The sequence below is a fragment of the Ziziphus jujuba genome, chromosome 5 (assembly GCF_031755915.1).
Source record: "Ziziphus jujuba cultivar Dongzao chromosome 5, ASM3175591v1".
Lineage (NCBI taxonomy): Eukaryota > Viridiplantae > Streptophyta > Magnoliopsida > Rosales > Rhamnaceae > Ziziphus > Ziziphus jujuba.
Genome location: NC_083383.1, coordinates 15,860,099 through 15,888,035, shown reverse-complemented (window position 1 = coordinate 15,888,035; position 27,937 = coordinate 15,860,099). Strand labels below are relative to the sequence as shown.

The window sequence follows — 27,937 nt, the reverse complement described above, 5'->3', positions numbered from 1 at the left end:
TTTTATGTCCTATCATTAACTATTTATGAAATTATTAATTTTAAAATAATAAAATTATTATATGAGTTAATATATCATTTATTTGAAATATTAGATTTTTATGCCAATATTTATTTGAATTTTATTGTCTATAAATTATTTTGTATGAATTTATCCATCAAATAATCCTAATTTATCAAAATTAAAAAGTAACTTTCAAATTGAAAAAAAACAAACCTCGCTAAAGGCTGGAATAGGCGACGCTTTTCTGAGATGATAATTTCCAGATTCGTTGCTAAATGCAGAAATAGACGACACATTTTGAAAAAAAAATCGCTAAATGAGATAAAAGGAGACGCATTGTTAAAAAAAGTTTCTTATTAGTTTTTAAACATAAAAAAAGTTTTTTAAATAATTTTTCATTACCTTTTTAACATAAAAAAGCTTTTTAAATAATTTTTAAAGTCTTGAATGACATAATTATTGAGAAGAAATCTTTTAATTTATATAATTTATATAAGTATAAATAATTTATATATTATTAATTTGTATTTTATGTTATAGAAGTATAACAAGTAACTTATCGTAGAAATACAAATAAATTAAAGGAATTGCTTAATAATTTTGCCTCATATTTCTATCTATTAAAATTTTCAAAATAATTAAATTTATTACATTTTTATTTCCTATCTATTAAATATGTATTAACTATTTATGAAATTATTAATTCTAAAATAATAAAATTATTATATGAGTTAATATTTCATTTATTTGAAATATTAGATTCTTATGCCAATATTTATTTGAATTTTATTGTCTATAAATTATTATGTATGGATTTATCTATTAAATAATTTTAATTTGATAAAACTAAAAAGTAACTTTCAAATTGAAAAAAAAAAAAGAAGTCGCTAAAGGCTGGAATAGACGATACTTTTCTGAGATGATAATTTTCAGATTCGTCACTAAATGTAGGAATAGACGATGCATTTTTAAAAAAGAGTCGCTAAATGCGATAAAAGGCGATACATTGTTAAAAAAAAATCTCTTATTAGTTTTTAAACATAAAAAAAGTTTTTTAAATAATTTTTCATTACCTTTTTAACATAAAAAAGCTTTTTAAATAATTTTTGAAGTCTTGAATGACATAATTATTTATTAATTTATACATTATGTTATAGAAGTATAACAAGTAACTTATCATAGAAATACAAATAAATTAAAGAAATTGCTTAATAATTTTGCCTCATATTTCTATCTATTAAAATTTTCAAAATAATTAAATTTATCACATTTTTATTTCCTATCTATTAAATATGTATTAACTATTTATGAAATTATTAATTTTAAAATAATAAAATTATTATATGAGGAAACTGGAGACACAATCAAGGGGAATTGCATCGCCTGTTCCAATTTTTTTTTTATTTTGTTCCCTTTAAAAAAAAAATACAATTTAAAGAATTGAAAATTTAAATAGAAAATAAACTGCACTTGAGAAACAAAATAATTACAGAACGAAAATAAAAAAAATCATATCAGGCAACAGGTGATGCAATCAGGAAAAATTGCATCCCCTGTCCAAATTTTTTTTTTTAATTTGCTCTCATTTTTCATAAAAAAAATATAATTTAAAAAATACAAATTTAAACAGAAAATGAAATGTACTTGAGAAACAAAATTATTAGAGAACAATAATAAAAATAATCTTAAAAGTCAATAGGCGACGCAATCAATGGGAATTGCATCGCCTGTTCAAATTTTTTTGTTAATTTGTTTTCTTTTTTAAAAAAAACAAAAATACAGTTTAAAGACCTGCAAATTTACATAGAAAATAAAATTTACGTGGGAAACAAAAAAATTAAAGAGCGACGATAAAAATAATTATAAAAAGGAACAGGCGATGCAATCAGGGGGAATTGCGTTGCCTATTCCATTTTTTTTTAATTTGTTCCCCCTTTTTTTAAAAAACAAAAATACAATTTAAAAACTTGCAAATTTAAATAGAAAATAAACTGTACTTGAGAAACAAAATAATTAGAGAATAACAATAAAAATAATCATATCAGGCAACAGGCGACGCAATCAGGGGGAATTGCGTTGCCTGCTCCAATTTTTTTTTTTTTTAATTTGTTCCCCTTTTTTAAAAATAAAAAATAAAAAATGCAAATTTAAACAGAAAATAAATTGTACTTGAGAAATAAAATAATTAGATAACAACAATAAAAATAATCATAAAAGTCAATCGGCGACGTAATCAGGGGGAATTGCACAGCCGATTCCCCCTTTTTTTTTTTTTAATTTGTTCCCTTTTTTAAAAAAAAACAAAAATACAACTTAAAAACTTACAAATTATTCAAGAAAAAATAATATTTCTTCACATATTAAGAAATATTTTCAGTATTTATTTGTAGATAAATTAAATATATAAAATAATTAAAGAACAAATGGAAATGATGCAACAGTCAACCCTGTTTTGATTAAATGCGTTGCCGTTAACAAAAAATGTTTATGAGATTGGCAATGTAAAGTAAGGATATGGCGACTCTTTTTCAGTAAATGTGTCACTTGAAATATCTGGCGACTTTTTATGCTATTAATGCGTCGCTTATTCCCTCAAAAAAAAAAAAGTATTTTATTAGGATTGCATCTTGCAATATCAAATAAACTATCATTGAAACATAATCAAATAACTAATAAAATATAAAAAACAATGAATAAAACAACAAAATCCAAAGCTGTTGAGTCATATATTCAGCAACGCTGAAAATCAGGATAACTTATTTTTGTTTTTAGCAACCTTCAATTCATTTTGTTTCTTAGCGTCGCTAATTTTATGTCGCCAGATCTCAATTTTCTTGTATTTACCGATACCGTAGAAAGTGCATCACTTATTATCTTATTAAACGACATTTTATCACGTGCTTTTTTATTACATTGCAAATTTGATGTCGCTAAATCGCTATTTTTGCGTAGTGATCCTTATTGAAAAATAATTATTAAAAAATTTATCAATATTTCATTATTGTTTACTTTTTTGTTCTTTTCGCTTTTCATTTGTCAGAATTTGTCTATATGGTTTCCTCACACTCTTAGATCAAAGATCCAAGTATCTAATCATTAATATTAAAGCCACAAAATTAGTTACCAAATAACATGATAAATAAATCAATTATATAATATTATTTTTCTTGAGCTTCCATTGTTAGCTAGTGTGATAGAAGTCTATTATCATTATTTTATTGTTGTTGTTGTTATTATTATTATTATTTAGCAATTTCTAGTTTAATCTTTCATCTGATTTTTTAACAAAAGGTGGAGACAATAGAACAGAAGTGTACTTTTTTTTCTTTTTTGGGGGTTGATTATTAGAAGTATACAATTAATTGCGACAAATTAAGATTCCTCTTTGAAACTAAACATTCTTATTTCAGTTTTTATTTGTCTCCGGGTAGAAAGTGAAATACAAAGAATACAATTATAATGAGAAATATAATTTTGTAAAAATAAATTTATTTTATGTTAATTTAAAAATATGATCACATATTCCAAAATATTTATATAGTCGAGGTAAAATTCTGATGCATAAGTATGACGTCTGCAAACTATAATATATTTCTGTAGGGTAAATTGGATTGTATCAAATATCATTAAGCTAGCTTTCGATGAAAGGCTCTGCATAAAAAATGCACGCGCAACGCACAAAACCTGTGGCTCTCAATATCTGTAATAAAAAAGGAACTAAAAAAAACTTCTACGCAAGCCTGACGTTAATCCTCCTAAGCCATATGGAGTGCAATATCATATGAAACACATCAAATCTCTTAGCAGGATCATTCAACACAAAATGCCTCCTCACAACCCTTAACCCTTCCTTTAATCTCCTATACTTCTCCTCCGGAACTGCCTTCAAAACCTCCTTCAATTTCGGAATCTCCGAAACGTCGATCTGTATCGAAAATGCCTCCCATCTTAGCACATCACTAAATGGAAGCACATAGTTCTTTGATAGAATTACTGGCACGCATTCTGCATAAATTGCCTCAACTATTCTTGGACTGGCCACTTCGTGCCCACTTGGACAAAGGCAAAACTTGGACTGCAGCATCAAGGAGTAGTAGTCCAGGTCTTTAGTGAGGTATTCGTATACCAGGAGGTCACTGTCCCGGTTTTTCCAGTGCCGGAGAAGGACTGGCCGGATTGGGCCGTGGAGTCCGCCGGCAAAGAATGCAAGGTATGGACGTGGAGCATTTTCCGGTGGCGGTGAGAGGAGTTTGGGGGATACCTTGCCGTCGTAAAGTTTGATTTCGGGGAGGCTGACATCTTTTTGAGGGTTGAAACCTTCGGAGGTGTTGGCATTGCAGAGGACTCGAATTGATGTATTGTATAGGAAAGGGTTTCCCTGTGATGCATGGGGACCCTGCAGTGGATTTTACAAAAGAGAAACTGGTATTATCATCCAAAAACTGAAACCAAAGAATGTTCTTTTGATATAGTTCATTTTGTGGCCTTTTGATCATGTAGAAGTACTTTTCTTGTTTTTCACATGACACGCAAAACTCATGCTAAAAGTTTAACGAGTCCAATTTCAATCTGATCTGAAACACGAATAATCTATTTATTTCATATTGATATATGATACACCTTCAAAACATAATGATTAAATCTGACAATATAGATGAGAAATTATATATATAAGAACTATACCCAATTAAGTGATCCTTAGCTTATACTTTACTTGTGAAATAAAGTAAAGAAGAAATACAAGTTGGAGTGCAAAAATAGTAATAACTAGCATGCTGAAAAAGTAGTGGACATAAAAAGGGAAATTGAATAAAAAGTCGAGATCAAGCAGATAAAGAAAGAGACTCACCCAATCATGACAAGTAAGCATGAAGTGGTCAGCCCCATGAGTTCTATTCCAGAAGGGATATTTCATAGATACCACTCTCACATAATCAGACACAAAGTGCTTTAGAGGAGTAAGGTTGTAAGACAAAGGCTGGTACAGGTACTTGACCATCATGGTTACGCTGAAAGGCATGAAGAAAACGTGAGCTCGATGCGCATCGCTTGTCCTGAACTCCCCTCTGCCGTGTTCTATCTCGTGTATGAACCTCCCTTCAATGGAGTATATGTCCTTGCATGGCCCATGATGAGTCATTGGTGGGTCTCCTTCTGAATACACATACACCTTGAATCTTCTCTCCATTTCCATATAGCTCCTATATATAAATTATATTCCAAATCATAAGTTATTAGTTGTATTACTGATTTAGCTTTGAATAATTTTAGCGACATATGCTAACCAGAAACTAATATAAGAATTCACTGGAAAGTCATTATAAACTTCCAATTTTTTCAAGTTAGTTAACTGACTAAGTTTAGCATCAATCATAATCAATTTAGTCATATAAAATATATATCTTAAAAAAAAAATTAAAAAAAAAGAAAAAAAAGAAGAGCCTCTACAAGTCACTAATACATAATTAAATATAGCATAAATAAAAGAGTTGACACAGAAACAGTCGAAACCGGTACTAGGTAGGACGATAAGACGGACTTTATTATATTATCTATCCGCAGTCGTTGGAGTGTTACTGATGACGGTGACTTAAATACATGAGTGTCCACATGAAGAAAATCTACAATACGACTTTCATTAATAAGTCACCACTTAACATCAACGCAATTAATGACTTACAATGATGAAGAAATTAGTAATAGTTACAACCATGTGTACGTTTTCAGATTTTGGTTTAAATATAAAGCTAACTTGAGCTCGTCCATGATTTTAGCAAGCTTTTATGCTTTGGGTCCAAACGAAAGGAAAGGGGAAAAAGTGCCCCAAATGAATATATATCGTCGAGTGCTCAAAGTAGACTCTTTGTCTCTTTAAAAATTACGATGAGTACTTCTATAACGCCGCTTTTTCAGCGGACACTGAGTGTGAACCTGGCCAGGGAATTATGAGTGCGCTGTGCGCACTAATATCACGCACTCCTAGCTTCAGTTAGAAGAAATTCTCTCATAATTTTTTCTAATCAAAGTTCGCAAAAAAAAAAAGAAAAAAAAGGTAAAAATGATGAAAAAGATTGTGGAAAATATGGCGGTGACTTGGAAGCAAAGAAGTTCAAAGGTTTTTATGCTGTACAAATTATAATTTTACACGTATATTTCTGTTCTATTTCAAAATATAAAATAGAAAAATAAATTAAATTAAATTAAACGAAGTGCTTACCGATAAAATGCGCCAGGGTTACGATACACAACTCCGTTGGGAACGTAATTGCCATCGTCATTGATTGCCGCCGTCGTCGTCGTCGACGACGAAACGTTTCCACCGGAAGTTGCTCGGAGAATAGAAGCTCGCGCTCTGGCGAGTCCTCGTTCCACCTTTTCTTCTCCACTCAGTTTTCCGATTCTCCTCTGGGATATACAATTACATATTAAAATATAAAAAGGAAAAACAAAAACAGAACAAAACCAAAAAAATTAAAAAAAACAAAACCAAAGAGAATTAAAACACCAACAACTACAAAATTTAGCCAGAAAATGTCTATTCAGTCTCATCGATCCCGTACATTTCAGTAGAGAGAGAAAGGAACATACTATGACGCTTTGGTTTCTGAGGCGGTTGAAGCTAAAACCAGTGGTAGATCTGGCGGAGCGAACAGCTTGAGCATGATCATCGTCAGGATCGGAACTCACAACCTCACTCTGCAACTCAATCAGTGGTAAATGATATTTCAAATTTTATTCCAGAAAATGTCTGTTCAGTTCAGTGTTATTGAATCCGTACATTTCAGCTTCAATATGAGAGAGAGAGAGAGATGAAACTTACTATGACGCTTTGGTTTCTGAGGCTGTTGATGCTAAAACCAGCGGTAAATCTGGCTGAGCGAACAGCTCGGGCATTATCATCGTGATCGGAACTTAGAACCTTGCTCTGCAACTCAATCAGCGGTATCGAATATTTCAAAGTCGATACAGAAAACCTAATTGAAGTATCGAAGTAGCCTGAGAGCACGAAAACGGCAATCACGAATGCAATGCATAGCGAAGACAGTAGATAAGCAGAATATGATCCATTACTGCAGGTCTTCATTCCGAGCTGTATTCCTTTCTTTCTATTTGGAATTTGTTGTTTGGTTGCCGAGAATTTATTTCGTGGGAAAATGGCAGGAAGAGAAAATCAGATAAAATGAAAAATGGTTCGAAAATTTTTGTCTCCCTCAAATTTAAGGCGGAAAGAGAGAGGAGGAGGCTCTTATGAAATGACATAATTGACCCTATGATACATTAGTTTAGAACTCAAGAAAGAGAAAGAAATCAAAACACGTGACCACAAGGTCTAGAACTCGTGTTTCGTTACGAGTTTTGTGTAACTTCATTTCCCTCCAAATTTGGATTTGTCCCAAAGTGCCTACTTCAGTATTTTTTTTATATTAATTTTTTTTTCTTTTTTTTTTTTTTTACTATTCAGAAAGTTCAGAATTTATTTTTTATTTTTTATTTTTTGCAAAGCAGAAATTTCAAAACTAATTGATGGATTTTCGATGGAAAATACCTTTTTTTTTCTTTTTTTTTTTTTTGTATGTATACCACTACTCTTATGATATATATATATATAATAAATATTATTTGATCTAATGTAAAAGCCTACTAATAAGTACTTTCCATAAATAATTTTGTTTTAAAAATTCAACCTCTTTTTTTTTTTTTGTTTGGTTACATTTTTTATTTTAATATTTTGCACATTTTACTGCGATTCATTTTCTTTTCTTTTATATAGGGGTAAAACTGCAAACAATTAGGACCTCTTTTGCTAGGGGTTAAGTATAAAACGTCACTTTAATTAATAACTTAAAGTAAAAATTCTAACTCAACAAATGACAATCTTAGTACTTGCATTATTGTATATAGTTTCTAGACATAAAAATTGTTTATTTATATAACTAGCTGATCCCATTGGATATAATTAAGTTTAGATAAGTTGTATAAATATGGATATTTTATAGAGTAACAGTAACGAACATTTATCATAATTTGTCATTTTACTTTTCATCAAAGCGTGGTTTCCATGATAACAATTTACAGCTTGCCCAAGCGCATCGTCAAGTACTGATGCTTCAATACCTTCCAACCTAATTAATTTGTTTTTTTAACAAATCACTTAATTTACAAACTATTTAAAATTCTTTTTCATTTCATTGACTCGTATCTGTCCTTTTATAGATATAAATAGAAATATTAATCTTCAAGCTAATTAATTTAAGCCATACAAAAAAAACCTCTTTATATTCACTATTTTAATTAACAAAAAGATAAAGTATGTTAAATTATATCTATATATTTATAATAGACATGTACACAGGTTCATCTAATAATAAAATTATACTATATATATTAACTCTAAAATCATGGATGTTGCTAAAAAAATTTAAACTGAAGTCTTGCTTGAAAACGGTAATTTTGATACTACTATCAATTGATCTCACAAAGTTATCTAATGGGCATATGGCTGCTTTCTTAGATAATAATTTTGAGGTTAAAATGTAACTGACGGAACAAATTAGATAATAATATCTAATGGGCATATCTTTTCCTTTCACCAACTACAAAAGCTTTACGTTAAGCCTCCTGATCCACAAAGAGTGCATTACCATATGAAAAAAATCAAAGGGTTTAGACGGCCTATTCACCACAAAATGGCGTTGAACTTGAACAACTCGTTTTTGCATTTCCAAATACTCATCCATAGAAACACCTTCCAAAATCTTCTTCATTTCCGGTATGCTTGACACTGGAATATGTATCGAAAACTTGCTCCAATCAAGAACATCACTAAACGGTAAGACATAGTTATCAGAAATTACCACCGGGACACATCCGTGGTATATAGACTCTACTATTCTTGGACTAGCCACTTCATAGCCGCTAGGGCACAAGCAAAACTTGCTTTGCCCCATTAACTCGGAGTAGTTTAGGGTTTTAGGTAGGTAATCATGAACTTGGATATCCTTGTCCTTGTCTTGCCAATACTTGAATAGTTGCTCTCTTACATGCCCATGAACACCGCCAGCGAAAAAAGCAAATATAGAACGGTTACTAGGAGGCAAGTTGAGGAGTGGTGGAGTTAGTTTGGTGGAAGAGATCTTAACTTCTGGTAAGGAAACATCTCGGACAGGTAGGAAGCTTTCGGAGGAGTTTGCATTGCAAAGTACTCTAATGAAGTTCTTGAAAAGTTTAGGGTTGGCTGTTGAAACATCTGGTCCCTGAAATGATCGATATAAACATATAGAGTAATATAATTAAGAGTGAAAATTACATATATGATAAATGTTTAAAGAAACAATTGAAGAATAATTATTCCATGACAGATTTTCGGTACTAAATACTATTATCACACTTTCTACACATATGTAGATATAATACTAATGCTAGAAAATCCTCATGTTATATTCTATCTTTATTATCCTAAATTTTAACTGATATAATTGTCTAATTGAAAGCTATTTATTATTATTATTATTATTATTATTTATTTAAGAAAACAATAATTTTGTTATTAGGTTGTTCTAAAAATCAATTGAAATTGTTAATTATCATGAATAATCCAATGATAATAGGCGACATTAACTATGGATATAAGGTAAGAAAATTGATTAATTAAGGAGAGAAATATTACCCAATCATGACAAGAAAGCATGAAATGGTCAGCTCCGGAGGACCTATTCCAATAAGGATATCTAGAGGATATAATTCGAATGTAGTCCTCAGCAATGTTTTGAAGACGTAAGCGTGAATAATCAATGTGATTATTCGCCCTGTAAACATTGGATATAATATTGGTCACACTAATTGGAATGAAAAATGAAACGGCATCGTTTGGATCATCAGCCGAAAATGGGTTCCCATCATTCTCTAACATATCAATGAATTGGCCTTCCGTGGCATAGATGTCTTTTAATGGTCCTCTATGAAACAATGGGGGCTCTCCTTCTTTGTACCACCATACTCTGAATCTCTTTTTCATTTCAATGTGGCTCCTGATGATTTAATTCCAAATAAGAAATATATAATAAAAAAAAAAGTTTATTAAAAAATATACATGAATATATATTGATCACTTAATTTATACATATATAAAATGGTTATTTATAAGAAATTGGCCTCAACTATTTCAAAATTTGGTCCAATCTCATGATCTAAATAAATAGATCTTCATAAAAATGAAAAATTGTTATTCATGACCATTGATAACTATTACCAGTAGGCCATACATGCTGATATGGCAATTTTAATAAAATATATTATGGGTTCAATTTTTCAGTTTAGGTTTTAATTAGTTTTAAAAAAATCAAAATAATACTAAAAACAACCAATTAATATTTATTAAATCAACATAGGTTTTATAATCAATAGTCACAAATAGCAAAAAAAAAAAAAAGTATACTTACCCAACAAAAAATCATGTATTCTCATTAAAAAGAGTAGGGTTCAAGGGCTAATAGTCACAAATACCGAAAAATAAAAATAAATAAATAATACTTACCCAATAAAAAATCATATGTTCTCACTAAAAAGAGTATAGTTAAAGGGCCTGAATTAATTAACGCAATAGTTACCATTGTCATTTTTAGATTAATTCTAAAAAGTGGTAATATGTGGCACACATTAAACCAAAAAAAATAAATAAATAAAATTACCAACATAAGTCATTAGATCAATTTGGAATAATATCTAAATATAATATTTTTCAAAATTCGAATCAAATATCAAATATTTAGCTGAACTGAACTGAAAAGCAACTAGAATTTTTCTTGACCAAAGAGTTTATCCAAATCCAATTTGAGTAGATAAGGGGGACCATATATACATATATATATTGACAATATGTCAAATTCTGTAGGGGTTCATCATATAGCTAGAGCAGCCACCAAAAGCTTGACATGCTGAACAAATATTCAAGGAACTAAAGTGTATAAATGGGTTTTGCAGATTGCATAGAAAGGAAAAAGCCACTTTAATTCATTTACTAAAAAAACCCATTTTAATTCACCAAAAACAAGGAAACCCCATTTACTATATAGCTGTATACATACATATATATGCATGGTGCCGGCTGTCAATTAGCATGCTAAATTGCTATACACATATACTGATTCTATATCTATATATCTAGGTCCTATCTATACCAATTGTTGTAAAAGTAAACCTAAATCGTAGAATATAACACAAATTCCTTGGGAAACAGCAAAACTATGCCTCTTTTTCGTCTTATTCATCTTTTGCAGCCTCATCTTCATTTAATTAATCCTGTTTGATATTTTGAGGAAATCTAGTACTTAATAATACTACTGCCCTGGTAGTCTGTAGCTAGGCACCATCATGCTTGAAACGAACTATTTAATTTGATTATTCACCAAAAAAAGAACTATTTAATTTGAGTCGACTAAATTTAATTACACAGTAACCCTACTATTTGTTTGGCGGCTAGTGTGTTTAGTTACAAAATTTACTACTTTTAGTTATATAACATTTATTGTACGATTTGTATCCAATAAACTTTTATTTTTATCGTCAGTATTTTATTTTTCTTGTGATATGATAATGTTAAATCTAATGTTAAAAAAAAAAAATGAAAAGATAATGTTATATCTAATTTTCTTCTATACCGATACGATAATTATTTAATCGGATTATTGGTACATGAGCAGTTAAGAACCCTTTTTTTCTTTTTTCCTTCCAAAAAGTTAATTATTTTTTTGTTCTTAACTTCATTGAAAATGACGTAAGAGTCTATTAAACAATATTGAATAATATATCGAATTATATACATACATATATATATATATATATATAGTAAATGGACAAAAATCTCTTACTAAGCTAAAGGGAAAAAATGCTTTCACAAAAATCTCTGAATTTTTTTATTTTTTATTTTTTGTATACTTTAGTATCTAAACATTTCTTTTAGCATTATAGTCCATTTAACTTAACCACATAATCCTTATTTTAAGTGGTTTAGAGGCATGTGAAATAACAAAGTAATTTTTCTTTGTACATTTGATAAGGAGAAAAAAATTTCTTTGTATGTGCCTAGCTATTTAATTCCCATAGCCCAGCCTTTAAGCCTTTTACATTAATTAAGTTAGGATTTGACATTTGTATTTACATTTTTTAAGAGTCAAATTGTTAACGCACTAAAGATGGTAAAATAAATTTCCAAAAAAAAAAAAAAAAAGATGGTAAAATAAAAGTTTAACTGCATTTGTGCGAAAATCACTTAATTATTAGGAAAATAGAAGAAAAGTAACTTTCTAAGTAGTAACCTCATAATTGTAATTTGAAGCTTAAAATTGATCTTCATTTTTTTAAAATTTTGGAATCGAATCAGCTAGAAATCAACAAAATGATAAAATTCCAATAAAAAGAGGTTAGAGGAAAATCTTAACTGGTGAAAAGCGTAAGGATTTAGATAAACAACTCCTCTCGGTACAAAATCTTGGTGTTTGAATGAAGTATAATTTCTTGACCGAGTCGCTTCTCTTATTGCTCCTCTAGCTCTCGCCAATCCTTCTTCCATTTTCTCCAACCCAGATTTTTCTTGTTGCGTCTGCCGAATTAAAATTGAAAAAAATAAAATAAAAAAAATAAAAAAGCAAAGAAGACCATCAATGAAAATAACCCATCATACTTTATTATACTCTCACATTTTCCAAGAATGTATCACCCACTTACAGTAGTAGTGTTTGAAGTGGTACTGTTCCTGCTGCTCTCATTGAAGAAATCATTCTGGGAAAAGTGTTCGGTTTGATTAGAAATCTGAATGGGATTGGGATGTGAAGAAGAAGAAGAATACGAAAAGAAATCAAAATGTTGGTTAATGGAATTGAATAAAAGGATGAGAAAGACTGAAGGGTACAGTATTAGTGGGTTGGTGAAACTGAATTCACCCATGGCTGCCTAGTTAGCTAGGTGTTTTTCACTCCATGAAAGTGTGCATTTTTTACTATCAGATAAATAAAAAATGTCTCAATGAGAATCTCTGATATGGTGAAAATTATGTGGGTATGGAAAGTTGAGTGAGGTATTAAAACTCATTACTTGTAAAGATAAACATTGAGCACAGGATATTGAGGGTTTGGTATACTGGATTGAGTTTGCTTCATTATCTTCATATAAGAGAGAAATATGCTATTTTCTAAACAATATATATATATATATATATATATAATAGAAAAGAAAGGTGAAATATGCTATATTAGTTTGTGTTTTACTATTTGAAAGATGATATTTGTAATGAGTAGAAACATATTTTAGTTATTATTAATTGGCTGTATTAAAATATTTTTAATTTTTTAAAATTAAAAAGATATTTAGGAAAGTATCTTTAAATGGAACCCACCAATTAATAAATAACACTTCAAAATGATCCAGAAACGATGGTCAACAATAATGATAAAAAATTAATTTTCACTAGTGTTTCCTATTTGCTACTGGCCACATAATCATTATAGCAGCATGAAGATACTTTGCAAATAAATATATAATAAACAACCAAAAATAATAATATTTTCTTTATTGAGTATTCCCTGGATTATATTTCATATCTATGCCATACCAAAAGCCGGCGATGTTTTCAGATTTTCAGTGAAACTCCATGCCGAATACACTTTGTTAAACAAGTGTGATACTTTCTAGACATTAACATGCACTCCAACCTGGTAAAATATTGACCGGATTAATATCCATATGTAAATATCGCGGACCTACACAGTGACCAGGGTGCCCCTCAAAGTTTTTGGCTTTTAAATTTTCATTTTATATATATATATATATATATATATATATATTTATATTCTTACAATTTTACCCCTATATGAATAATTGTGCCCCTACCCTCTCTCTATTTCAACGGCATATTTTTAATTTCTTTTTGTAATTTTCTAAATATTTTCCCCACTTATCCATTTTTATTTTCATCTCTTACTTATCCTTGATTAAAATTGTTTATTTAATTTATCTATAATTTCATTCATACAATACTTATTTGATTACTATTTTTAATATAATATTTCATTACAACTATAATTACTTAATACATGCCTTTATTTAATGACAATTTAAATAAAAACAAAATATGCTTCTTATAATTGTCTCCACTCTTAACTTCTCGCCCACCTGGGGTCAAAAATCACACATACATGTGTATATGTATGTGCGCTTACACACACACACACACACACACATCTGCACGCATCGTTCATGGAAAACAAACTGTTTTTGGTCAAATATGAGCAGTGAAGGAAAACAAAGGTTTTTTCTTCTCTTTTTTGGCGTTGTATTTGCTTCACAAAAATGAAAACCAAAAGCCAATTTTTTCTTTCATAAATATTCCTAGATTTGGTCACAAGAGTGCACATGTGGCCTATTCTATTTGCTTTTTTTTTTTAATCATTGTTTGGAAGTTACATTATAATGACAATAAAACAAAAATATGGATGGTAATGTGTCAAAATTTTTAATTCAGATGGTAAAGTGAAAAATACACTAAATTTCAAGAGGGTGAAATACATTTTACCCTAACTTATTTTATAAAAACTTATCGAATTAAAATTACTATATGGTTTTAAAAAAAAAAATATCATAATTTTATCGAAACCAAAATTCGAACTTAAAATTTGTGATTATAAGCCTACCATGTTTTCACTGCACCATCCTAATTAATTTATATGCTTATTAACATTTTTGTATATATATAGTTGACATGGTTGAAATAAAAAAAGAAAAAAATTATGGCTGAGTTAGTTAACATTTTTATCAGAGTGAGGATTTGAACCCTAATTTATTTATTTATTTACTAACCGTTAATATATATATATATAGTTGTCAGATATACAACTTTTTAAAAAAAAATTATCTAATTAAAATTATTATATGGTAGTTTATGTAATTAAAATTATTATATAGTTTTAAATAAATAAAAAAGGGAAAATTATAGCTCAATTAGAAGTCATTTTTATAATAAGGTCACCATGCTTCCCCTGCACAATTCTGATTTACTTATATATTTACTAACATTTTTTATATGTATAGTTGTTATGGTGGAATTAAAAAATTAAAGTAAAAAAATTATGGATGAATTAGAAGCCTTTTTTATCGGAGCTAAGATTTGAAGTTGGGCTATAATCCTAATTTATTTATTTATTTACCGAGGTTATATATATATATATATATATAGCGAGAGAGAGAGAGAGAGTTGGTATGGCTGAATTAAAGATAATAGTAATAATAATAACATTCGTGGCTGAATTAATATATTTTCTAACGTTTTTGTTTATATATTAATTTGATCATCAGAATTTTGTTAAGAGAGGCCTGTGAACAGATTACCAATAGCGTGCAATCTTCAAATGTACGTCTATTATTTGGATACATTTGGTTCATTCCAAAAGAGTGATAAAATCTTATAGTTTAGGTAGATCTGGTTTGAAAGGAGGGAAAAAAAAAATATATATATATATATATATATATATTAATTTCGTGCAATCCCTGGTATTTTGCTAATTATCTATGCATCTCTTGAAGCATCCCTGAATGACTTTTTTAAAATAAAAAGCATAATTTCAATTATAAAACATATTGTTTCAAAATAAATAATGAAATTTAAATTGGCCTCCAATAACATTAGGACTATAAATAGGTTTGAGTAGCTCATGATCAGCTCGAGTTTGGATTGGTTTTATCTCGTTTAAACTTAACTTGTAAAAAAAACGAGTCAAGCTTGAATTAAAAATTAAGCTTGTGAACCGATCTTAAAACAATAAATTAAATTAGTGGATAGTTCATAAATAGCTTGAATCTATTATTTCTATGTATTTATATAAAATTATACTATGAATTTAAATATATTGAATATTTATAATGCATAAATAATATTTTTTTTATATTTTAAGTTTATAAACTTTTTTAAAATTAACTTAACTTTATAATAAAAATTTATAAAATAAATAAAATTTATTAATTATTAATGTTAAAATTCTTATTGAAATTTTAAAATTTTTATAATGTAATAAACAAAATAAAAATAAGCTCGAATTTTTTATGAACGAGTCGAGTCAAACTTAAGTATGTAATTTTAAAATTTTATAAGCTTAAACCGAACTTGAACGCTATTAAAATCATTCAAATCAAACTTGAGAATGTCAATACTCAGCTCATTTACACCCATAAATAACACTCTTTATTCAAGCTTTTATTCTTCTTTTCTATAAACATTCAATTTGTCAAATAACTAAATAAATTGTTGAAAGAAAAAATAAATGAATTAAAGATAAAATAAAATTTTGAAAAAGTGAAAAATGCAGTAGATAGGGAATAAAGTTGTAATTCCTTTTTAGGATTAAGCTATACAAATTGAATCTTCAAAACCTTTTTTTTTTTAAGTTATATTATTTAATAAATTAATTTTAATGTATATATGGAAAAAAAAAAGGAAATATAATTTCTTAAATGAATATTAACTAAATGAATTTTAAAAAATAATAATAAAACTTTTTTATTAAAAAAATGGCAGTATAACTCAAGAATTAACAATATTTGTAAATAAGCAAATTTTAAATTACGTTTAGAAAAAAAAATTAAATTAATAAATATTTAACAATCGATTAAAAATCGAATCTTCTATACATATGTAATTATATATATAAGTAATAATACCAGATAACCTTTGGATCGATCAATCGAAAGCTATAGCATAATTAAAATTAAAATCTATATAATTTAAAATTGAATGTTATTAAAAGTGTAATTAAAAATTAAATAACTTAATAGTAATGCTACAAATACCATAATATTCATGAAATTTATTTATTACATTTAAAATATATTAATTGAAATATTCATAAAATATAAATAAACATTTATATTGATAAATAATAAAAAATAAAAAATCAAATATTGATACATCATTCGCTACATTATTTGATACATAAGCTTAATGAATATATTAGTAAATCTAATATTATTGATAACTTAATTTTTGAGTTGCCAACATGCCCACTTCTCTCTCATTAAAAATAACTCCCTCCCTAAACGGTAAAAACAATCTTTTTCTTTAGCTAACCACAGTTTTTATCTCTAAATCTTACTAGATTTTCCTCTTTCATACTTAAAGTAATAGCACTATTAAAAAAAAATTAAGATAAAGCATAAAAAATTATATCCAAGTGAAAGGAGATAAACTCTTAGATTGAATTTGATTATATCACATTCCCAGCGATTCTTAGCAAAAAACAATTAAACGAAAAACAAAAAAATAAAAAAATAAAAAGATCTGTGGAGAAACAGAAAAGCCATTTTTGGAGATGGAAAAAACAAAAAAAGGTTGAAAATGAAGAGAAAATTGGAGAGACAATTGCTGGACCACGCAAACTCTTATCAATTAAAGAAGAGAGAGGGCAATGGAATGGATAGATAAAATAAAAATAAATAAATAAATAATTCAGATACTACAGTTTATTGTTTATTATTTTCTTCACCTATAAATTACTTAACTTTTTTTTGGCAACAATTTTATTAATTTTTTTTTATTCTTATTGTTTTATAGTATTTGTATTATATCATTTAAAATCAGATTCAGTTGACAAGGTCTGCCTATGAAATTAAGAAAAATAGTGCAGGAGTCACTTATCACGGTTGCCTGTTTATGAACATTGAAATCAAAATGCAAGACTGGCTGGTTCATCTCATTACAATCTGCTACCTTTGTAAAATTAAAGCCATTGATTCCAAAGGACATAGATCAATTCATGACAATATCATCTTCATCACATTTAAGACAATCATTTATTACGACCATAAGAAAGTTAAACACAGACAATAAAACAACAAAGATATGCATGTCATATCCATTTGGTGACCAAGGTGTCCGCGCCAAATATCATTTCTAGGTTCCATCAAAGAACCATTTACAGAAAATGTAACAACAGTCAAGCTACTATTTTATGACCCTAAAGAACAGCATCCTTTCATTTACCCAATAAAACTACAAAATTAAAATTACATAATTTGTTTGTGTACGAGGTATACTCCTGCGTAATCAAAGGCATGCTGGACTCTGATGGTGCTCCCTAAGCAGATTATTGGCACAAGCAAAGAAGATAAGAGGAGGAAAATGAACTTGAACAGAGGGGTGTATAAGAGTGATTGCTTCAGATATGAAACATGAGAAAGAAAATGAAAGGTTCAAGGAAAAGCAACATCCAATTCCCATTTGGCTCAACACCAATACAAGTTTCCGAAATGAGAAGTTTAGACAGGACATTATTCTGTACAAGATAGCCAGATAATCAATGAGAGATTAAAGGTCCAATGCAGGAAAGTTATGCTGACATGCTGCGATTTCTACCCCTTAAGAATTCCTAGTTTTCCCAATGATGTTCTTATGTCATTGCTTTTGAAACCTTCAACTTGTGCAAAATTGGGCATGTCAAATGAAATAACATCTTCTAAAGGATAATTCCTGTTGGCATGAAGTTTACGAGCCTCGGTGGCAACTCCCTTCAATATCACAGTCTTGTGAATCCCACCAAGCAATCCTTCATAATCTGTGTCACCACATTCTCCCACAAAGACCACAACTTTTGACAGATCCATGCCCCAACGGATATACAAGTACCTGGAATGATGTGTTAGAAATTTATGGTAATTCTCCATGCTATGAAAGGGAGGAATTAATAGCAATCAATATGAATCTAATATGAGATGTTGTGGCATCAGATAGAACAGGGGAACTAGGAAAATAAAAGTTCATTGACAAGAAAATGGTATACTAACACAGCTTAGCTTTAATTGTCCAACATAATGAGTCTCCGGAACAGTTTCCATATCAACTATAATGACTAGCTGATAACATCCCTGAAATAATGTTGACTTCGCAGCGTAACATCTAGCAGTGAAACTTAATTGTGGATTCCACTATTTTTATTTTTATTTTTTTCAATATTATTAAATGGAATGAATTCACAGAAGAAAATAATCATTAAATATATTCAATATGAAGTTCTGCACAACTGAAAGCTCAATAGACTTAATTGTTAAGACTTTACGGTTAAGTATATTAAACCAGCAAAACAGCATAAAAGAACCACTGGATAAATAGGAAAAAAGAAATAAACTCAGGATGTGTACCTGAGGGCTTGAGCTCTAGAAGCCAACACAGGAATGACATTTAGCTTTGTACCATTTTGACTATATACAAGATGGCACCGAAGAGCCTGAATTCTAGTCAGTTTCCTTAGTTCCTTAACTGGTGGAATCTGCAGAGACAAAATACACAGAAAAGAAAAGGAAAAATAATAATAATAACTGAAAGTGGAGTAAAAAAATAATACTAATAATAATAATAAAATAAAAAAGAGCATCTGGACCAGTAAACATAAACTAAAAAACCAAAACGATGTACTTGTTTCAATTTGATTCACGGTTGACCACAAATTAATGAGACCTTAAAACAACACATGCACAAAACACAGAGCTATTAACACTTTTTCAGTTAAAATTTCCACAAATAAAATACGATGAAATATTACCAGTGCCAAGTCTTTCACTTTAAATGCAAAGCAATGTGCAGTTGATCCCGATTCATCTTCTGAAACAATTTTTCCTTGTTCTCCCTTTTTATCATTGACAGAAGAAGCCCAGCGAACCAATGTCTTTCTCAAACCTTCTCCACCCCAACGGTATTCAGTGTGTGAACGGTAGTCTAAGTCTACCACAAAGGGAAGCCCAGAAGGACTATCCTCAGAGTTTGAAGATGGGTAGTAGAGCTCACTACCACTGCTACAGATAAAACCATCAAAGTCTGATGGGCTAAAGCCTCCTTTGGTCAGAAGAGGGTAAATTTCAGATATGCTTAAGGCTGTTGACAATATGAATCCAATGGACCCTGAATCTCTTTCTTTCTTTACAGCCTCAGCAATCTTCTCTATAATCTCAATATAATTTGAGGTTGCATCAGAATCCACAGCAATAACAAATATATTCTTCCTCTTCTTGAATGATGGAAATTTATTGGTGCTAGAACTTCTATCTTCTTTCTCTGAGGACCCAGCCTTTTGAGTGCCCCCTAAAACACCCTTTGACAATGTTAAGGCAGCTTTCTCTACTCTGTTCTTTTCATCCAAAGCATCTTCAGTATCTAAAGCATTGTCAACTGTAGCACTCCCTTCATTTTTATCACCATCCAATGAAAGCTTCAAGTTCAAAGATAAATCTTGTATATCTCTCAAGGAATCACTTGGTGAATCTGATCCCGAATTATCAGCTTGAGAATCACTGCTTTGCCATTGAGGCTGCCTCGGTTTGCAACTGGCAACCCGAGATAAGTATGTCTTACAGTGCTCTGGCCATGAGAAGAGGTGAATATTTTTCAATCCGTTCAGCCTACATCTGGCCCAGAGGTGCTTATCTGAAACAAGCTTCAGCAGGGCATCGGCTATTGATTGCTGATCATGGGGGTCAACTAGTAGACCGTTGTCAAGAACCTGTGATAAGTTGTCAGTATTGATAAGCTAGCATTAAACTTCACCTCACTACAGCTCCAATAAACAGAACAATATAATTCCAAGGAAAAGGAATGCTCAGGATGGACGAACCCTATGAATATCAACAGGACCTCCATTCTTTGTGGCTACCATAGGTAAACCATAAGCTGCAGCCTGTTCCATGAAGGAGCTTGTATTGGTATTATATTAATCAACATCTGAATTTTAGTCTTTTCACAAAAGATAAGAGACAAGCACCTCAATTAATGTAAGTCCGAATGGCTCAATGAAAGCTGGATTGATGAAAACACCCTACCAAAAAAATATATATATACATGTGAAGCTGAAATGAGAAGTCAAACATATGTACCAGAAAATCTAGAGCCAAACAATTTTTCTGTACGCGAGATAAATGCTTGTGAACATGGATCAAACCTGATGCTATGGTAACAGCCTGCTGATTTAATGACACATTATTTTTAAAAAATAGGCAAGTTTGTTATAGCATAGATATTACACCCTACATAGAACTGATGATAGTCAAGGTACAGACAATTCGATCTCTCAAAAGCATGCAGACCCATAAACATATTAACCTTTACATCATTCAATAGTACCACAGTTAGGACTTGAAGATAAAGACAGAGACAAACAAGCCTCTCCCAGTTTCCAGTTTAACAAGAAGCCAACTTTTCCCGTCAATTGGAAAATGAATGTCTCAACCTGCATCAGAGCCACTCTTGAATTTTCACACTAGTTATCATTTTGCTCATTTAAGATGGGGATAAGTCTATTTGTATGCCCCCCCCCAAAAAAAAAAAAAAAAAGGCAATCTGAAACATGCCTAGTCAAGTTTGTTTCCGATTGAGCTTATAGCATAATAAATAATCATATTTATTCTTATACTTGAGACAATAAATGATGAATCTTAGTACCTTTGTTTTTGCTGCTAGACGATAGATGCTAGGCACATCAGCCTGTCTGTGGTGTTTAGGATATGCCACTTGACCATAAAGATCATATTTATCAATCATCTTAAGAATTGCAAGAAGCACAGAGGCATTTGTTCCAGACATTTCATCAATATTATCACGGTTTCCCATTATTAGAGTCTGCAACAAAAGAAAAGGTTATATTAAAGGATAAAATAATAGATAAAAGCATACTGGACAGCCAAAAAAAATAACTCAACAGGAAAGCATATTTAATTGTTAGCCCAATTCTGAAAATTACACCATACAGGTGCAAACATACAAGATTAGCTAGCTCTCTCAGTGGGCGGCACTCTCCAAATGCTTTGACCAATGTCGTAATATTTTTTTTAGGATCTGGCCTTGCAAGTGCAAGTATCATAGGCTTCCGTGGATTGGAAAAGAATCGCATAATCTGTCAATTCAATTTATTGGTGTTAATATAATAATTGTATATGTTCTACCTCACAAAGTCATAAATCTAGCAATATTATTGCCATGGAACAATCATACATGCAAAAGGAAAATACATACTGCTCAGGCTACAACAAACCAGAGAATGGAAAAGGAAAAAGCAGTTATAACCTCAGCCCAAATTGGAGGAGCAGGACCATCTTCATTTCTTTCCACTTCACCATCGATGTCACCATCATGAGGAACAATATGATGGAATTCCATTCCAGGTGGAATTACCTAAAAATCCTAACGACTTAGAAATGTAATAACGAAATACGAATAACATCATATGACAAACCTCACAACCACCAGAGAAGACATTATTTTGATGCAGAAAGAAGAATCACTAGTTTAATAAATAGTGAAAACGATGGTTATCTTAATACTTACAACCATGCGAGGCATAAATCTGCCATGACAACTAACACCCCTTTTGATTCTTGCTCTCAATTTGCGTTCTAGTATTGGATCAAAACCATCATACAAACGCCATTGCTCTTCAATCTCTTGTCTAGTGCTGGTTATGACAATTTCAGACACATCAAGAGATAGTTCCTCAGCTTCAATCCGCCGCATTATTTTATATGTCACATTTATTTCCTCTTTTGATTGACGCCCTTGTTTTAAAATTTGTTCAAGCTTGTCTCGTCCAAGAGAGTGACCAGTAAAAACCATTGGCACATTTAAGGCTCCAGACAGAAGAGCAGCAGAGTCACCTGCATCTGCATAATGTCCATGAATTGCTACAGGCCAGACTGGTTGCCCACCACCAATTTGCTCACCCAAAACCCTGGACATTTGTGTAATGTGATTAAGTGCACCATCAACAAATTCAGGAATGTGAGGCCAAAGATGTTCTTTTTGGATGTATTTATCCTTTGGTCCAAATGGTATACGAATTATATAAGCCCCACTACTCTCGCCAAGCCCTGAAGTATCAGACATATGTGGATTCAGCATTTCTGTTGGTTCACCGTAAGTCCAATCCACATCTGGCGCTGATACTTGTCTTGTCAGTAAATCAACCCTATAAACTCCTGGCATTGTACCTAAGGCCCTCGCAAGTTCAACTACATACTTGACCTGATAATAACAGAAATTTCAAATTCCCACCATAAGCAATAGACAGTTTATGATATGGACGAAAAATGTCTAGAGTAATCATAGGCTAAATGCAGAGTTATAATATATTTGTGTGTTCATGTGTGGAAAGGAAACATTTTAGAGTGAAAAGTCACCTGGCCGCCTGTATCAGAATCACGACCGAGCTCCATGTTTTCACCACGTATCAAGCCATGAAGGCTGCAGGAAGACTGCTAGTTAAAAAGCAGTAAATTCTATCATGCTACCATAAGATCATTGTATTAAAAAATCATGACTAATTTCCAACTTATGTTCACAAACGAATATATGATCTCCTAAATTCTAACTGGCCTCCTCCGCATAACCAAAACAAAATTATGGCAATCCAAAAAATGTTTAGTTTCATGCCTTATTAACACAATGTAGAACTTCTTTTCCTTCTGCTGCTTAGCCCAGTTCTCCATCACATCAACAGAATTGATTCTTTTCATTCTTCCTTTGGGGATATCACCATGAGCTGATATGTCACCTAATACATCTCCTTTCTCTCCTTCTGATAAGTCTTCTGACATATCAGCTGTTGCTTCTTTGCGACCCCTTTCTCGTTCGAGACGACGCTTGGCCACACGCTGTGCTTCCTCTCCCTCAAGCTGATAGTTAATAACAAGACAAAACAGCAAAAATCCAAAACAATTAATCACAAAAACAAAAACAAAAATAATAATAATAAAAAGTTGATCTTGTTTTGAAAAATACAAAATTATTTCCAAGAATGAAGGGTAAATTCCAAATTTTCTCTCCATGTTATTTTACAGTCTAATCCAGAAAAATGAACAGCCAGTATGACACCAAACATGAAAAACACTAATTTACAAAACAACAAGACCGATCAACTCCTATAAACAATCGAAATTCACCATTCTGACTGTATCTCCTAGTAATTCTTAAACACTCCAGAATTAAACCAGAAATAATAATAATAATAATTTAAAAACCAAAATTATTAAAAAAAATTAATTTAAAAAAAAAAAAACACATATAGAACCTGCTTCTTCTTGCGAGCCAAATTCCAAATCCTCCAGCACATATTCTCCAACCTTGTGTTCCTCTCCTGTGGACTCCTCGTCGCCGCAGCCTTAAACACACAAACATACACAAACAGCCACCAAAACCAAACGAAACCGTTAATAATTCCCCATTAAAAAAAATAAAAAATAAAAAGAGAGAAAATGGGAAGAAAGAAATCGTACTCGGACCCAGGAGCGATGGAGATCGGTCTCATCGTAACCGGTGATGACCTCCTCGACGAAGTAGCGAGTGGGACTAAAACGACCTCGTTCCCTGAGAAGCAGAGACGACTTGGCGTCGTCGAGTCCAGGTCCGACGTCGAGGATCGCCTCCAAGTAGCTGTTCACCCAGTCGTTTCCCGCCATTGCCTAATTGATTGGTTTTTTCCTTTTTCTTTGTTTTGTGGCTCAGCAAACAAAGTGAGCGTGGGTTTGGCTTATATATATATATATATAATATTAGGATTTTATATAAAAATATTAAAAAAAAAAAAAAAAAAACGGTTTTTGAATGATTAAAAAGAGTCGGTTAAAGGTTATGGTTTCCATTGCGTTCTTCTCACTCTGCTTTGCTTTTTTTATTTTTTTATCTTTTTTTTCTCTCTTCTGCTTATAGCAAATTAGTAATGGTGATGACTCAGCTTCTTCACACAAATCGACACGTTTCCGGAGAATTTTTCCTCAACCTCTGCGATTTATCTGGAAATTTTATTTTATTTTTTTTTTCTTTTTTCTTTTCTTAGTTAAATAATTAATTAACTCTTCGACGTTGCTTTTTCTTTTTCTTTTTTTATCGAATGAATCACAATGATTAATTTATTAATTTATTGAGTTCCACTCTTTATTGGGATTTTCAGTTTCATAATTTTAAATTTTTCCATGAAACAAAAAGAAGGATGTAGTCATTTTTATTATAAAATAATAATAAAATATTTATTAAATCCAGTTCCATTTTTTTATTGCAAACAAAAAAAAATAATTTTAAAAAAATTGAGTCTCATTTTATAAATAATTTAAAATGTTTCTAATGTTTGTGTTGCCACGTTATTAAACGTGCAACATTATCTTAAAATACCAATATTTAAATTATCTTTAACTTAAAGTTAGATTTGAATTCTAATATAATGATTTTTTTCTTGTTTTCAAAATTTGACATCCTTGTAAAGAAAAATAAAATATTGATTTTGTTTTTTTTTTTTTTACATAAAACTAATAATAGTTGTAAACCCATATATAATTCACAAATTTGATTTATATAAGAAAATTATGAACTGGAAACTCAAAAGTAAGTAATAAATAAGAAGATGATAGGGAAAAGGACAAAAATTAAAATGAAGGTGGTAGAGAGAGAGAACTTTGTAAAACCATACAGGTGTGGCGCATTTTCTTTCCTACCATATTTGATTTATTACAAATATATAGATGGATAAGTAGATTTATTATTATCATCAAAATTCGTCAACATTTTTTTTTTTAATAAACAAAATTTGTCAACCTTTTTTGCTTTTCATACACGTAAAGTGCATCAATTGTCTTGTAGCAAAAAATAATAATAACAACAAAAGCGTATCACTGTCTCATTGTATTCCTTTTGTCTCCCATAAACAAAATAAAAATAAATAAATAAATAAAGTTTGCTTCTGTGTTATTTTGATTTTAAAAACTTTCTTCTGTTTTTCTTTTTTCTTTTTTTTTTTTATAAGAAGATGTAAAATTTTTTATTTTTTTTTCCTAAGTAAGGAGAAGACATACATTGAAATAGATTTCAGGTGAATATAATTCCTTCTTTTATTAGAATAACATTATATTCTTTGGAAATGCAGTTGAAGGATAATTTCTCCAACTCTCTTCTCAAATGTCAACATCCAAGTCCAGTGGAATATTAAGTACTAGATCAAGATGGAATAATATATTCTTTCTCGATTATTTTTGTAATCTTACCTTTTTCTTTTTTTTTCCCCCCTCCTTTTTACCAATAATATTCAGGAATGAGATCCCTCCATGAAATGTCAAAGAATGGAATAAAAAGAAATCAAAATTATAGAGGTGTTCGTGACTTAAAAAAAGTAGTTTTCCGACCAGATGACTTTCTAAATAGAGAAATTTTATGAATTTAAATTTACATATAATAAAAGCTTTAAAAATTTATTTAATATAGTTGTAAATATATGTACAATAATTCATCATCCTAATTATTTAACCATTATTATTATTTTTTTTTGTTATTATTATTATTAATATTGTTAAGCAGAAAAAAAATATATATCTATCGATAAGCTTTCATTATGTATTTGCAATTTACAAGGACAATCCAATAATAAGAACTACTATTTTTTTATTTAATGACATGTAATCAATAAAAGCTATTATTTTAAATATTGACATATATATATATATATATTTATGATATTTGATTTACATTTTAATAAATTTATTTAATAATATTTAATATACAGTAGATAACCTATTTAGTATCTTTAACATTTTTTTTTCTAAGAAAGTTATATATAGTAAACATATATATTGTCTAATTTGCAAAAATACTTTTTTTTATTTGAACAAATTATATAATTTTATTTATTTATTTATTTTGATTATATAAGTACTGTTTATGGACTTTGTGAACAGAAACATATGCTACAGGTTCAGAATCTTTTATTGATTTGACCACTCATGCTTTATCAAAGTAGTGTTTTAACTATTTTCTGTTAATAATTAAATTCATGAACCGTCTATTTACTTTTATCTCTTTAGTGGCGACAAAAGTAAAAGGTGGCAATTCGATTACCAGATTGCACCCAATTAGCATCCATTGACCTGTTTAACAATAAATGAGCAAATGGAAGGCTGGCCGCAAAGGGAATATCAGTTACAACATATGTATTTTATTTTTTTAATAAAAAATTTAAATTTAGAATCATTGGTATTAAGGAAATGATGGCCACTATATATAACATAAAATATATTAATTATAAAATACAATGACGAAGAATAAGATAAGGATATCCTTAATTATGATGATTTCTCCAAAATTTGTATATAAAATCAACAAGATGCTTCATTGATCAGAAAGGTTTTTAAAGAGTTAGAAGGTTAAAGATTTATTAGAAATCTAGAACATCCCGATTAAAAAGAAAAAGGTAATAATATTTGGCAGAAGCAAAACCCCAGGCCGACATACAACATGGAGACCTACACACCAAACTAATAAAGGGCAAATCAGGTAACGTGGAATGTCTGGCTTTATTTATTTTATATAGGTTGTCATCTTTATGTATGAATGACACTTTCACAAAGTTAAGATACATGAATCATGCTCTTTTTTTATGGTTTTCAATTCAAAAGGGAAGGTTCTTTGCATGGAAGCATGTAACGTGTTTAAGTTACTTCTAGTACATTGTTCATTGTTTTTTTTTTTTTTTTTTTGGGTAAATTAATACATTGTGCATTTGGTTTAGTCGTTTAGGTACTGATGTATTTATTTATCTAAATAGATAGATAAATAGATACATATTCCAAACCAAGAGTAGGAGAGATATACATTCCACAATTTCTAGAACAACAATGGGGGATCAAGTTAGTTTTTTTTTTATTTTTTATTTTTTTTTTATAAATAAATGGTTATCAAGTTGTTTACCAAAATATTTTCTTGGCTTGTACAGAACAAAACCTTTTTTTTTTTTTTTCCTTTGAGAAAAATGAAGTAATTATAAAAATCAGTAAATGAAGATACATTACTATCCCTATCCAACAAGGTTTGAGCCATACAGGACTCTTTTCCAACTCGCAATAAGTTTGATAATTAATAGCAAAATGATAATTAACT

General features: G+C 29.9%; 3 protein-coding genes across 6 annotated transcripts; all 3 read right to left on the bottom strand.

The window, feature by feature from the left end:
- Positions 1–3,560: 3,560 nt before the first annotated feature.
- LOC107434593 (probable glycosyltransferase At5g25310) lies at positions 3,561–7,184 on the bottom strand. The gene is made up of 5 exons (XM_016046073.4): positions 6,824–7,184; positions 6,592–6,699; positions 6,221–6,408; positions 4,853–5,204; positions 3,561–4,399 (listed from the first exon to the last, which is right to left on the bottom strand). Exons 1-5 carry the CDS (start codon positions 7,085–7,087, stop codon positions 3,734–3,736), a joined length of 1,578 nt encoding a protein of 525 aa, XP_015901559.3. The 5' UTR covers positions 7,088–7,184; the 3' UTR covers positions 3,561–3,733.
- Positions 7,185–8,407: 1,223 nt separating this feature from the next.
- On the bottom strand, positions 8,408–10,023 carry LOC107434582 (probable glycosyltransferase At5g11130). The gene is made up of 2 exons (XM_016046061.4): positions 9,671–10,023; positions 8,408–9,257 (listed from the first exon to the last, which is right to left on the bottom strand). The coding sequence occupies exons 1-2, from the start codon at positions 10,016–10,018 to the stop codon at positions 8,598–8,600; spliced, it is 1,008 nt and encodes a 335-aa protein (XP_015901547.4). The 5' UTR covers positions 10,019–10,023; the 3' UTR covers positions 8,408–8,597.
- Positions 10,024–17,869: 7,846 nt separating this feature from the next.
- On the bottom strand, positions 17,870–24,539 carry LOC107409215 (probable sucrose-phosphate synthase 1). 4 transcript variants are annotated; one of them, XM_048475380.2, is made up of 13 exons: positions 24,295–24,538; positions 24,090–24,179; positions 23,453–23,694; positions 23,200–23,263; positions 22,352–23,044; positions 22,091–22,198; positions 21,789–21,920; positions 21,470–21,646; positions 20,793–20,846; positions 20,646–20,708; positions 19,581–20,534; positions 19,180–19,307; positions 17,870–18,667 (listed from the first exon to the last, which is right to left on the bottom strand). In XM_048475380.2, the coding sequence occupies exons 1-13, from the start codon at positions 24,475–24,477 to the stop codon at positions 18,394–18,396; spliced, it is 3,162 nt and encodes a 1,053-aa protein (XP_048331337.1). In that variant the 5' UTR covers positions 24,478–24,538; the 3' UTR covers positions 17,870–18,393. The 4 variants fall into 4 exon arrangements, with proteins under 4 accessions (XP_048331337.1, XP_048331338.1, XP_048331340.1 ...); XM_048475381.2 differs by lacking the exon at positions 22,091–22,198; XM_048475382.2 differs by lacking the exons at positions 17,870–18,667; positions 19,180–19,307 and adding an exon at positions 19,323–19,495 and having other exon boundaries at positions 24,295–24,539.
- Positions 24,540–27,937: the final 3,398 nt, after the last annotated feature.